The sequence below is a fragment of the Brassica oleracea genome, chromosome C9, assembly GCF_000695525.1.
Source record: "Brassica oleracea var. oleracea cultivar TO1000 chromosome C9, BOL, whole genome shotgun sequence".
Lineage (NCBI taxonomy): Eukaryota > Viridiplantae > Streptophyta > Magnoliopsida > Brassicales > Brassicaceae > Brassica > Brassica oleracea.
The window spans coordinates 22,716,029-22,730,475 of NC_027756.1; the positions used below are offsets into that span (position 1 = coordinate 22,716,029).

General features: G+C 34.4%; 2 protein-coding genes and 1 pseudogene across 3 annotated transcripts; 1 reads left to right on the plus strand and 2 right to left on the minus strand.

Moving 5' to 3' along the window:
- Positions 1 to 2,704: 2,704 nt before the first annotated feature.
- On the minus strand, positions 2,705 to 5,176 carry LOC106319448 (glutamyl-tRNA(Gln) amidotransferase subunit A, chloroplastic/mitochondrial). The gene is made up of 9 exons (XM_013757774.1): positions 4,568 to 5,176; positions 4,182 to 4,493; positions 3,926 to 4,105; positions 3,752 to 3,846; positions 3,592 to 3,667; positions 3,434 to 3,511; positions 3,215 to 3,358; positions 3,026 to 3,139; positions 2,705 to 2,912 (listed from the first exon to the last, which is right to left on the minus strand). The coding sequence occupies exons 1-9, from the start codon at positions 5,096 to 5,098 to the stop codon at positions 2,826 to 2,828; spliced, it is 1,617 nt and encodes a 538-aa protein (XP_013613228.1). The 5' UTR covers positions 5,099 to 5,176; the 3' UTR covers positions 2,705 to 2,825.
- Positions 5,177 to 5,499: 323 nt separating this feature from the next.
- LOC106313424 lies at positions 5,500 to 8,199 on the plus strand. 2 transcript variants are annotated; one of them, XM_013751223.1, is made up of 11 exons: positions 5,500 to 5,783; positions 5,863 to 5,949; positions 6,033 to 6,182; positions 6,268 to 6,359; positions 6,451 to 6,539; positions 6,627 to 6,730; positions 6,829 to 6,895; positions 6,977 to 7,052; positions 7,136 to 7,250; positions 7,327 to 7,858; positions 7,939 to 8,130. In XM_013751223.1, the coding sequence occupies exons 1-11, from the start codon at positions 5,552 to 5,554 to the stop codon at positions 8,030 to 8,032; spliced, it is 1,638 nt and encodes a 545-aa protein (XP_013606677.1). In that variant the 5' UTR covers positions 5,500 to 5,551; the 3' UTR covers positions 8,033 to 8,130. The 2 variants fall into 2 exon arrangements, with proteins under 2 accessions (XP_013606677.1, XP_013606678.1); XM_013751224.1 differs by having other exon boundaries at positions 5,501 to 5,774; positions 7,939 to 8,199.
- Positions 8,200 to 12,675: 4,476 nt separating this feature from the next.
- LOC106316752 lies at positions 12,676 to 13,094 on the minus strand (annotated as a pseudogene).
- Between the last annotated feature and the right edge of the window lie 1,353 nt (positions 13,095 to 14,447).

Here is a 14,447-nt window from a genome sequence, read left to right on the forward strand (position 1 = left end):
ATAGTGTCATCATTTGGATTAGACAAAGTTTGCTGCTGCTTTTCACAAAGAATGCCATGAGCCTCTTTCGCTTTCCTTGTGAGGTTACCAAGCTTTTCCTTACCAATCTCTCTAATAAATGGTTTCAGATTTTTTAGCTTCTTTGAAAACCGGAACATCGCTGAAGTAGAATGGAATAGGACCTGAGTTGATTCCCAATAATCCTTGATCATAGGTAAAAAACTTGGCAAGCTCCCTATCACATTTACATACTTGAACGGTCTTCTAATTTTCTCACTGGGAGGAAGAAGTTGTAACTTACATCTCATATGATCCGAACACCCTCCGGGCTCAAACACTGAATAGGCATTTGGGAACTTTTGAAGAGTAGCATCATTCACAAGAACCCTATCCATTTTTTTACAAATCACCCCTTCTTCTCTCTTGTTACACCACGTGAAAAACGGTTCTTGATACCCCAAGTCTGACAGATTACAATGAAGAATCATCCTCTGGAAGTCTCTCATTCCACTAGGAAGCCTTCCCAACTCCGAAAATCCCGAACTTTCCTCAACCTCCAATATCTCATTGAAATCATCCATGATAATCCAGGGTTTATTCCTAAATAAAGCTGAATCATTATGGTGACAAAGGTCTTCCCACAAATCCTTTCTCCCCTCAGCTAGATTGTTTGCATAAACACAAGTACAAAAAAAACTCCTCTTGGTCTTTCAATCCAACTGAACAAGTGATCAATTGGTCTGATTTATAGACCGGCGTCATACAAACCTCATCCCTCCACACGAATCAGATCCTCCCTCCTTGACTATACTCATAATTTATCATATAAGACCAGCCCCTGAATACAAAACTCAACATACTCTCCGTTTTTTTCTCATTCACTCTTGTCTCCAAAATACTCCCAAACAATAAATCATTCTTTCCAACCCACTCTTTCACTATGGAATGCTTCAATGGTTTATTAAATTCGCGCACATTCCAAAATAAACTCGACATGATTAATTATTTCGACGAAAAGACCTTATGCTCTTCACTGTGTTAACAGCGTGAACCCTAGCCTTCCGACCTCTACCTTTCTTCATCCCTGACTTTATCTTCTCTTTTTCTTGTTGATCAAATATCTCATCCTCCAAAAGATCATTTTCTGATACTTCTAACCGATCTTTCCCATCACACATATCTTCCTCCTCATCAATTATTTCACCCTCCTCCTTTTCATTCATATCTAGTATTGAATATTTCCAAGCCGATATCTGAATATCCTCAGAGTTCTTAATCCTAGAATTTTGCACTCTTCCTGATTGCAGTCGAAACAGTTAAATAATTGAAATCGTTTGACAAAACAAAAATTAAATAGATAGTTTACTAACGAAAGTGTTATCAGACACGTAAAGACAGATGGGACCAATTGTATTGTATAAACAATTATCTCACCGAACCTCGCAGGATCCTTCTCTTTATGACTGGAAAATAAAAATTTTGCAGACTTTTCCCTCCGTGTGGTCTAGATCCAGTGTACTGGACAGTCGACATTGGACACATAAAACAAAAACATAAAAAGATAGGAAACAAATAAATCAAACTTTAATAATGAAGAAACTAAAAGGAAGACGTAAATTGTCTTCTTTTTCTTTACAAAAATTTGTTTCCACCATCATCGATTGAACTTTGTTGTACTATCAAATATTAATCAATCAATTATAAATACAATCAGAAAAACACAACTGGATATAGCTAAACAAAATGAAAATACACGAATTATGTGTAAAAGACAGGAAATTGTCACTGATACCACATTCATAATACTCTTTTTTATATTTACACTGATCACTTTTACCATCACTTTTAATTAAAGGCAAAAGACTTTTATATCCCTCGGGTTAACTAATCTAGACTTAGGGTTTAGAATTAAAGGGTGAGGTAGGATTTTTGAAATGTGAAATTTATGATTCTAATAAATATATAAATAAATACTTAAAAAATAGTTTCAAACATAATTTTCGATTTTCAAAAAGAAATTTTGAAAAAAACTAAAAAAAAATTCAAAAAAAAATTTATAAAAAAAATTCGAATTTGAAATAGTATAATTGGAAAACATAAAAAAATTTATTTTTTATTTTTTATTTATTTAAATAATAATTTATTATATATATAGATAACAAGGGTATAAGAGTCTTTTACCACTTAATGAAGAAAGTATTTTTGAAAATGTTCCTGTAATGGCGATAAAAATGAAAAGTGATACCATGAAAGTGGTACACATAAAATTTCCACTAAAAAAATTTCGCGTGTGGTGAACTACAGATGCCTTCTTTGACATGGAATATCAATAAAAGAAGCCCTAATCTTTACATTTGAGATGTATAATATATATGAAAAATTCCTTATGATAACTTTTTTTAAGTTTTTGTCACAAAAATAGCACTCAATGAAAAAAATAACCGAAATAAGTTTTATTAACTAACTAGACTTAGGGTTTATAGTTAAGGGGTGAAATTTTGGATGTACGGTTTCAAATTTTTTTTAAAAAAAAAATAAAATTAAATTTTTTAAAATAAAAAATAGCTATTTTAGTCATTTTATTAGGGCTATTTTTGTGACAAAAACTTAAAAAATGTTATCCGAGAGAACTGCCATATATATATATCCCATATTGATTTTGGCTCCACCTAGTAAAACAACCGTGTTGCAATAACATAAAACGTAAAAAGAATATAGTGAGCATCTACATTTGCATTCAAAAATACAATAGAAATTAAATTACAAATCAATTCGCTTTACCTAAACAAAGCATGAAAGTAAAAAGAGCCCCCAAGCTTTCATGTTTAGGCTACATTTGGCAACGTTGGAGGAACAAAGCCTGAACCATTGAGAGTCTGCTCAAATATGTGACCAACTTTCAGCAATGTCTCCTAAAACCAATAGCAAAATTCAATCAATCATCATTTTAAGCAAAAATTCAAGTCAAAAAAAAAAAAGTTCTTAAGCTAATCTTGGGAGTAAGCAAAGAGTTTATGAAACAAACCTCATCAAAGGCTGCACCAATCATTTGAAGACCAACCGGTAAACCCGAGGGACCTCCTTCAACTAATCCACATGGTAATACAATCGCAGGAAGTCCTGCAAGATTTACATTAACCTGCAACAAACAATCTCATGTCATTACAAACTTATGTTTTGTGCTATTGAAAGAGAAACAGAACACATTTCATACCGTCATAATGTCTCCAGCATACATTGCCAATGGATCATCTTTCTTTTCACCAATCTTGTATGCAGCAGATGGGGCTGCTGGTGAGATAAGGATATCATTATGATCTAACGCCGCTTTGAAGTCTTTTCTAATTAGTGTTCTCACCTATATATTAACACCAAAGAGAACATATATTTGTTACTGATCCAAACTGGTTAATGAAGATGCGAGGTTACCTACCTGTTGAGCTCGCTTGTAGTATGCATCGTAGTAACCAGCCGAGAGTGCATATGTTCCCATTAAAATTCTCATTTTCACCTACAAAACACACACACACTTGTCTTTGATTATAGCAAAATGAAGAAGTAACGCAGAAAAATCAGTTTATGAAACCGTACCTCCCCGCCAAATCCTTGACCACGCGAACAATCATACAACTTATTGAGCTCGTCAGCCATAACTTGATTCCCATATCTTCATTTCCACCACAAGAATCAATCTTTATCATGTATAGATAGACCATAAACATTGTGAATCAAGTCATATCACGGTGTTTACCTGACACCATCATAACGTGATAGATTGGAAGATGATTCAGATGAGGCAATCACATAGTAAGCTGGTAGTCCAAGAGAGAATGAAGGAAGAGAGACCTGTGAAATATGAAAACATAAATTTCTATGTATTTGTACACAAAGAACACATTAAACAACAGAAAGTCAAAAGAAAAACCTCTGTCACTAGACAACCCAATGCTTCTAAATGAGAAGCAGCTTCCTGAGTTGCAGATCTCACTCCAGAATCAACACCTTCTTCAAGCGTCTCGCGAATGAGACCAACCCTCACTCCCTTTAATGGTTTAGATTCAAAAGAATCCATAGAAAGAAACTGTGATTCAAACTCAGGCACATCCTAAACAAAGCAAAGATACTTATTTTAGTTAAAAGCAAAGACCTTTCTTCTGTCTCATTACAGTAAAAGACCTTACTTGTTTGCTACTGGTGGAGTCAAACCTATCATACCCAGAAACAGCATGAAGAAGCATCCCAGCATCAGCAACCGTAGAGCCAAAGCAACCAATCACATCCAACGAAGATGCGTAAGCCATAAGTCCAAACCTAGAGACACGCCCATAAGTTGGCTTAAGTCCAACGACACCACAGAACGAAGCTGGCTGCCTCACACTCCCACCAGTATCACTACCAAGAGACACCATACATTGATTCGCCGCAACAGCTGCTGCTGAGCCTCCTGATGAACCTCCCGGTACACGTGTCAAGTCCCACGGATTCGCAGTTACCTAAAATCAAAATCCCTAAACCATCACAAGATATCCATCAATAAAGACTTAACCTTTCTTCTTCATTAACAAACCTGAAAGGCGGAAGCTTCAGTTGTGCTTCCCATTCCGAACTCATCCATATTGGTTTTCCCAACAACGATCCCTCCCATCTCCTTGATCTTCTTCACCGCCGTGGCATCGAAAGGAGGACGGTAATGCTCTAGGATGCGAGAAGCGGCGGTGGAAGGCATACCTTCGGTGCAGATGTTATCCTTGACGCCGATTACAACTCCGGCGAGAGGACCAACTTCCTCACCTCTGGAGATTCTCTGGTCTATCTCTTGAGCCTCTTTGAGAACGTTCTCGGACACGTGGAGGAAGCATTTGAGCTGAGGCTCGGTGAGACGGATGCGGGAGAGGTAAGATTTCGCGATCTCGGAAGCTGTGGTTTCGCCGGAGAGGAGAGAGCGACGAGTGGTGAGGATCTGGGATTGTGGAGGAGAGACGGAGGAAGCGTCGAGGGTCGGAGAGGAAGAAGCTAAGGATGCGATTGTTTTGGAGCCGTGGAATCGTCGGAAAGGGAGGAGAGTGAGAGAGCGCGGCGGCTGCAATGTCGATAGCATCGCGAGTGGAATGTTTAATTCGAGTTCGAGTTGGATTACTAAAATAAACTCCGCCGGAGAAATGTATCGGCGGCGAAACCTTGCGGCGGCTGATTGGGTTTAGGGGGAGAGACTGAGGAAGAAGAGGATAAGAAGATATGATCAAGAACTGAAGACCAGGGGAATTATAAATGGGCCATAGATTAATGGGCTATATATTTATCCCCAATTTAATAATAGCCCAACATGTTATCGATTGAGTCTGTAATGTGTATTATTTACAATTGATTAGGTAGGAATGATTCTACCGAGACGGTTTAATCTAAACCGGAAAATAAACGCAAACCAAAACCCTCCGAGGGAGTCAGAAGTTTAGTTGCTGTACTAGCACCAGCAGCATCCTGTCTAGCTGCTTCTTCCAAACTGAACCATCCAGAAAACGGAACCCTAATCTGAGGTCACTGAAGACAAGAAATGTGCTCTCTTTCGATTAGAAAGCCACCAAATTCATCCTTCGTCTTCCCAAAATTCGCTCCTTTACTTGTACGACATCGTTTCACCCTCCCATTACTCAAACCGCGGAGTGTCCGCGTCGTCGCTTCTCTCTCCGGTGCCTCATGGGTCTCTCAAGCTTCCAAAGACAAATACGGCGGCTGGTCTCTTATTCAAGACGACCCTCCTCTTCCTCACTCGAAAAGTAAAAAAAGTTAGCATCTTTCTCATAATTGGGTTTTTTTCCAGTTCAGTTGGAAATTGAAATTGATTTCGATCTGTTTGGGTTTTAGAGTGGAGGAACGTTGTAATCACTGGTGTTGGATCATCACTCGCTCTTCTGTTAGCTACTCTTGCTTACTTCTCAGTCTCCAGAAAAGGTTCAACCTTTTGTTCTCTCTCTACTCTTTTGTTTTCATGGAGTATGGTTTGTATCTGAGATTCAGTGTTTTTTCCTTGACAGGGTTTAGGTTCTGCTTTAGCAATCCGTTGCATTGTTCAAGTGTGGATTTGAATCAGAATGAGAATGAGACTGAAGAGAGTGTTCAGAAGACTTCTGCCTCTGAGTCAGTCACTGAAGGCGTTGACTATGTTTCAGATACTGTTGACACTTGTACGTTCTTGTTTTCTAGTCAATTTTGTTTTGTAAGATTCTTTACAATTGCTCTAACAAGTCTTTATCTTCGGCTTTGCTTTAGCATCATCAACGGTAAAAGCTCACCGTATCACCACTCCGGTTTCAGTAGATGCTGCTCAACAAGAAGCAATAACAGTTTTAAAGAAACTAAAGGTTTTTGTTTCCAGAAACTTGTACTCCCCCTTGATAAGATTATACAATCAACTTGAAGTTAATGTACCAGCTCTGATCATGAACATTTCAGATAATTGAAGATGATGTAGTGGCAGACGAGTTGTGCACCAGACGAGAGTATGCTAGATGGCTAGTTCGTTTAACTTCGTTACTAGAGAGGTAATGATGATACTTCTTGGAGTTATAAAACTCTTTATGTTTGTTGTGAAGGACTGATGAAAAAAATTATATGTTTTTGGCGTTTAGAAATCCAAAGCACAGGATTGTGCCAGCAGTTGCTTTAGCTGGCTCTTCAGTTCCTGCATTTGAAGATGTGAATATTACAGACCCTGACTTCGAGTACATTCAAGGTATTAGCCAAGATGAGCATTTTTTACTTCTGTCTATTCACAGTTCTTAATTTGTTTCTATTGAATTCACCTTTCTGGCTTTTAACTTTCTTTTCCAGCCTTGGCAGAGGCAGGCATTACATCCAGCAAGCTATCCGGAAACGACATTAGTTTTCATCCTGAAAAGTACAAAATGGGATCAAGCTTTCTTCCTCTTCTGTTGTATTTGTTTTATCCTTAACTGATGGACATGTATGGTGGCTGCAGTTTTGTTTCCCGGCTCGATTTGGTTAACTGGAAAGCTGAATTAGAGTGTGATTTACATCCTGAAATCATGCAAGAGGTGTGATAAAGTTTTAACATTTTAGGCATCAACGGTGATTGCTTCATCAGATACTTTAATGACCTGACTTGTTTACAGTCCAGATATCAAGGACAAAGGTAGACTATATCGATACAAAGGATCTCAATCCTGACATGTCCCTCGGCTTCTACTTGGACTTCTTGATGGGAGACAAGAGTACAATCAGAAACGTTTTCGGTATTCTATCCCTCTGATTCTTACATTCTTTATCTTCTTGTTGATATGGGACATGATTGTAGACTTAATATTACAGGTAGGATCAAGCGGTTTCAGCCGAGTAGACCTGTCACAAAAGCACAAGCGGCTGTAGCATTAACAACCGGTAAAATGGCGAAAGCTATTTCAGAAGAGCTGTCAAGGTTAGAAGCAGAGTCCTTCTCCCAGAAAGCTGAGATGGAAGAAATAAGATCAGAGTTGCTTGAAAAGGGAGAGATAAGGCAACTTTGGGATGAGAAGCTTCAGGTAGAGAGATTCAGAGGAGTTGAGATGGAAGAGCTCTATCTCTCCAGGGTTGATGAACTAGAACAAGAAAAGGTTTCTCAGCTGAAGTGGTTTGCGGAGCGTTTGAAAGAGAAAGCAGCCATAGATTGTCAAAAACAGTTGGTTACTAGCTTGAGAGAAGATATTGATGAGATGTCTCAGAGGCTAACAACGGATGAATCTGTTTATATGGTTGAGCATAGCGAGTTACAAAAGATGCTGAGTGAGTTACAGTCCAAACTTGAAACGGTGCTTGATAAAAGATCTATCCTTGAAGCTGAAGTTGAGGCTCTTCGGATTCTCAGGTAAAATGGTTTACAGTAATAACTAAATAACTCAGTATTGATCTTTGGATGAAGATTTTAACTTGTGAATGAAAATGCAGAACTTGGGTAGAGGATGAAGCAAAGGCAAGCCAAGCAAGGGCCAAGGTTCTAGAGGAAGCGGGAAGAAGATGGAAATGGAACGACCATTCTTGAATCTTGAGATTGTACAAAACAGAAATGTGTTGGGTGATTGATTGTTATATGAGTGTTGCAAATCTAAAATCAAGAACTTTGGTTTTGTTGGTTTATTTTGGGGGAAGACAATTAAATTCTCTGTAATTCAATCCTGGTTATAAATTGGAAACAGAACAATCTTTGGTTTCCAATCATTGAATTCCATCCTGACTTTACCAACTTGTATACCCAATCTTATGAGTTATGACCTAAGCAACTGAGGTAATGGGCCAAGCTGATAACGATTTTCATATGCTAACCAAATATAGAAGAGCAAAAAAAAAAAAAAAAAAAAAAAAAAAAACTAAATATAGAAGAGAAGATTTTGACCGAAGTACAAAAAGGCTTAGAAATAGACCACTCATTGATTCCATGTCAGAAATTATTATAGCATATTTTTGATATTGACTTTATTTTTGCATTTGTTTAATAAGATGATAAATCTATTTTAGCATCCATTAAAACCGAAACAATTAAAAACGAATCAAATTAAAATAGAAAAATTGTTTAGATTGGGTAAATATCGTATAAACTGAATGTATGTTATTTTTAATAAACCGTGATATATGGATGTGGTTCGTTATATAGATTGATCAAAGCAAATAAATTGATTAAGTAAAATATAATAGTATAGTTATATGTATATTATATAATATTTATTGATAATATATACATATTGTATTTTATTGATATGATCTTAATATTTGATACGTAAATCTGAACAATTTATTATTTTTAAGTAGACTTTTATTGACATATTTGTGTTAATATTTAGTAATTTTATAACATTATGATATTTTTATTATTATTTTATGAAAATTATGAAAATATTTTTTAATTCAACTAATTATTTTTAATAGTTATACAAAACAGGGAAAAATATTTAAAATCAGATTACTATTTAATAATCTGATTTTTAATCATATAAATTACAATTGACAAAATGCTATAAAAATAAATTTAGCTAATTTTTTTATATTAAAACTGAAGAAATCGAAAAACTGACAGTTTATAAACTAAACTAAGTCAAAATAGATATGGTTTCAATATATTAGCTAATTTTATAAAGGAGAAATTACATGTTTACCACTTTTATGGTACAATTTTTCATTTTTACCACCACTAAAGAGACATTTTCAAAAATATCTTCTTCACTAAGTGCCAAAAGACTATTATGTCCTTGTTATTATATATATAATAAATTATTATTTAAATAAAATAAAAAATAAAATAATAAAATAATAAAAAAATTATAAAAAAATTATGTTTTCGAATTATACTTTTTCAAATTCGAATTTTCTTATAAGTTTTTTTTGGAAAGTTTTTTTTTTCGATTTTTTTTTATTTTGTTTTCAAATTTCTTTTTGAAAAACGAAAATTATGTTTGAAACTATTTTTTAAAATCTTTTATATATTTTTTAAGTATTTATTTATATATTTATTAGAATCCTAAATTTCAAATTCCAAAAACTCTACCTCATCCCTCAACTCTAAACCCTAAGTCTAGATTAGTTAACCCTAAGGGGTAATTGTCTTTTACTCTTTATTAAAAATAAGGATAAATATGGTTAATATAAACATAAAAGTGGTACTATGAATATGCTATTTGTGATAAATTTTTTTTTATAAATTGAAATATCAGCCCAAACGGGACCGAAGTCTGGAAAGAAACGGCCCTAATTTCACGTGCTATTTCGACCGCTATGGTACACACGTAACACACGCAGCTATAAATAGTATAGTACACTTCTGAAAATATATACAAGCTATTGATTCTTGAAACAAATCTAAAGATGGAAATAAAGAAATTGTTGACACTTACGTAAGAATGTTTAGCTTAGCTGGAAAAGGTAAATAAAACCACTAAATCGTAAATTCAGTGATATGAAATCAATAAATACATTTGGACCCCGACGTGAGAAAGTGACCAGGGAAGAAGTCGATGGTTCTGGCCACGACAGCTACGGTGGTAGGACCGTCGTGTTGGTCCACCGCACGTGGTTGAGCTTATCTCATGTCTTCTTGAATGTTCAACTTATTTTGTCTCGTACATCAAGATTTTCTTATTGCACGTAGATTTTTTTTCTTTCTTACAGAACTTAGTTTTAATAGAATTCTGAATTATCTAACAATTAATTGATAGTGTGCAACGACTAGAGCCCGAATTCAGATTCTAGTGATCTTCGTAAAATACGATTTATTGAATTCGAGTATTATGAAATTCTTGGTTAATCAAACGATATGTATATAAGAACATGACAAAAAAGGAATATATACGTGTAGATGAGTAATGAGTACACTAAACATATGGGCGCAAAGTTAAAGTTGGCCGACAACAGAATATCAACGAGACAATGATGCAGATTTGGTTTCTTCTCCCACCTGACACTTTGACCTCATTTTCATGCTTTCTTTTAGAACAAACAATTAGAAATGCAGTGTTCGAATAATACTGGAGTTATAATGACAAATGACAATACTTCCTAGTTCGTAGTTGAAACGATCCTCGTTTTTTTCTAAGACAAGCTCCATATGGATGTTCAAAAAGGCTGGTTTCATAGGTCAGCCAACTAGGAACCAACCGAGATTTGATGGAAAGAAATAGAATTACTCTACTCTAACTCTTTTACAAAAAAAAACGGCACGAAAATTCAATATACAATGTCAAAACAAGTTAGGCCTTAGTTCAAAATAAAATGTCAAAACAAGTTTGAAGATTTAAAAAATTATTTCAGAGACTGGGAAAGACTTATTAACTTTTTTTTTTTTTTTTGTCATCTATTTTACAGACTCATATAGACTCTGTGAACCAAACTGAGATATCTTGATCCATGTGAACTACAAAAGACGTTTTTTTCCTAGCGCTACGGGCTAAGCTATCCGCCTGCTTGTTCTGCGTTCTTGAGACATAGATAATCTCTGCACAGGAAAAACTCTCCTTCAAGCTGTTTATATCCTCCAAATAACTTGCAAATGCTGGTCAATCCTCTGGTGTTGAAACCATCTTCACCAATTGAGAACAGTCTGTTGCAAACGTAACCTGAAATTGTCGTAAGTTTTTCATACATTCCATTGTCCATAACAAAGCTTCCATTTCTGCATGAAGTGGAGAAAGGGACGCCCGGACATTTCTTGCACCCATCAAACCCGCAAATCTCTCTAGAGTACTATACCATCCTTGTCCTGAGAAAATATCATTGTCTTTCCAGGAACCATCCGTAAAACACCATCTTCCTGGGATTGACGGAAGAACCATTGCACCAACCTGTTGAACTCTCTTTTCATCGGTCAGAATTTGCGACTCAGCCTAAAGCTTTGATTCCTGGAAAAGACTTATTAACATTGAAGGTTTTTAAATTAAGTCACACAGTGGGCGTGTTTGGTTGCAATAGTGTTAGTTTTGACTCTTGAGATGATATTGACCCAATTAATTAAACGGAAATACTTGATGCAATTAAATAAAAAAAAGATTCATTTATATTTTTTTTTTATTCTCTCAGTTTTATATTAAGTGTCACTTTAGTATTTTTTTATTACATAAAAAGTGTCATTTTGCAATTCTAATGCAATTTATATTTATTTTTAATTTAATATAAATTGTAAAATACATTGATTTTATAAATAAATATATTTATCTAAATGAAAATATAAATGTATTTTAATGAAAATACAAATGTATTTTAATACATTAAAATACTGATTAAAATACATTTATATTTTCATTAGTTAAATAAATAACATTAATGAAAATATAAATGTATTTTAATCAGTTTTTTAATATGCATAAAAAATATCTAAATGATACTATTTATGAGACGGATGGAGTACTAAGTTAAATTCGACGTACATTATACATGTCTTCCATCATAAATAATTTGGTACCTAATGGTCACGTCCGATAAGAGGGACCCAAACAATAATTTTAATGTTGTGCTACTGTGTCCCTTGATCAATATCTATAGTCAATAAATTTAATTTAATAATTCAGTAGACCCCCAAACAAACACACATCATGGTACTTAAAGGGTGAGTCCAAACAACTAAATTAGGAGAATTTTTAATGAATCCAAACAACTGAATTAAAGTAGAGCTATCTCTAACGTGGAGCACCAACGTTACATTTGATTAGACAAGAACCAAAGAGTATTTATTTTATTTAAGACTTTAATTTATCTTCAAATCAACTGGCTAATCATTGGAACTAGGAAGAGGTTGTTGGTTTGACTAAAGTTACGAGTATTGAAGTATGCATTAGAAAGTATGTGGTATGCAAACTTGTATCATTCACATAATAATTTATAACTTTTTAATAATTGGGTTATATTTTATAAATTGAAACTTATTAACATAGTCGTGTAAAATATATATAAATTCTTTAAGTAAATGGATTTGTCAATTTTGGTTAAGTAACATATATAGCTGGTTAAATATTTAATATTGTGCTATATTTGCTGGACTAATTATCATGTAGCTACACTGACTTCTTTTTTGAACACTGACTTCTTAAAATTCAAACATTTCAACTTGTTTAGTCGAACTTGGACGGTTAGTTTTCGTTTGGGTTAATGCAATTTCACATACTAGAACTAATCAAAAGCTCATAAGACTATAAAGCACGGAAATTAAGAACTGGTAGGGATTAGATTATGTCTGGAATAGCTGAATTTACACCAGGGGAGCTATAGAACTAAGGCAAAAGCATTACAAAATTATCCCAAAGTTTTTATTCGTCGATATTTACAAATTTACCTCCACCAACCAAAAACATATATACCCATTTCAAAAGTGTATGAACTTTCATCCCCTAAGATCGATGATTAGCAAGCAAACCCAAACCAGATTCTCCTTCATATCTTCTTGCAATCATCGGTCTGATCCGGTTCAGCTTCAAGGTATCACCGCTCAGAAACAACCAAGATCAATCTTGCCAACACAGGAGCATCACAACACATCGTTTGATGATGTAAAGCTTAGCTCTCTGCTCTCTAAGAACACCACCAAGTCATCTACTACTCGATACTCTTCTCTTCAAAACTCCCATTTTAGATATTTTAGAGTTTTTCTTTGATGGTTTTAGAGGTTTTAGTTAGAAGATAGAGGAATTAATATGAACAAAGAAATGTCTTTCTTTTTATAGAAGAAGAACAAGAGAGTTTGTAGGGACAACAAGTGAAAGTCGCGCGTGGAAGTGCACCCCAACCCACCTGACACTGTCTTTCACCATCCACTTGTGTTAAGTGTCGCATCATTTTCAATCTTCAAAGAGATGATTATAAAATTAGTGGTGATTTGTATCTGTGGTGCCTTGTACTTGTGTGAAAAATCCTTATACTTCGAACATGCATGCCCCTCTCTGTTCCCTCTTTTATTTTCCACCAAAATTTTTTGAGATCTTTGATTTCGATAATTTGAAAGAATACAAAAAAGATTTCTGTCGTTGGTAGGGGGTGTTAGTGGGAGTAAGATTTATATAAAGTTTGTTGATTTTAAAAGTTGAGAGATTTGTTAAATTTGGAAAGAGTTGTAGAGAGTTTTGTATATTGTGAAATTCTACGAAAATACATTAATATAATGATTCTAAGAATGTAAGGTATATAAGTATTATTCTCAAAATCTTGTGTTAAAAGTTAAATGGTGAAGAATACAACTCCCAGTAACACCAACTTTAATAGATTTAAAGAATCATTAAAATCTAGAATTTTTGAATAACAAAAGATTATAGAATTACTAAATCATGAAACCAATAACACTATATTTTAATAATAATGTGAGAATGTGTAAACCAATAACACTAGATTCTATAAATTCTAACAATCATCATAAATCTAACTCCGACTAACACCCCCTAAAATGCAATTATTTAAAGCTCTTAAAACCAAAATCTCATACCATCTGCTTAAAATGTGATAATATGTAGTATTTCGGTTTATTGGAGCATATTATATGATAGCATGAAATAATTGGGGTTTGTTTGCAGACGGTGTATATTTCACGAATTATAATTTGTTTATGTGTTGGATCCACGTCAGTATACCAAATTATAGACCTTCCAGTCCAGTTGAAATCATATGGTGCGTTGACAACTTTTATTTTTTTGTGCGTTGACAATTTAGCAATGACGATTTCTTAAAGATGACATGGTTCTGTTATAAAAAGAACTGAAATTTTATTATATCGCAGGAATTTAAATAAAGCAAAATTTTATATCCGTACGAAGAAGATAATACTGATAAGAAGAGAGGATGTGTTATTGAAGGAGAAGGATGGTGTGTTTACAAACGAACGCAAACGTTCGTATATATAGAAGAAAATTTACTGTGCAAATAGTGCAGCGGACCCCACATCTTTTTATATTTTCAACGAAAGCGGCTCATCTTTTCTTTTGTCTTTCGTA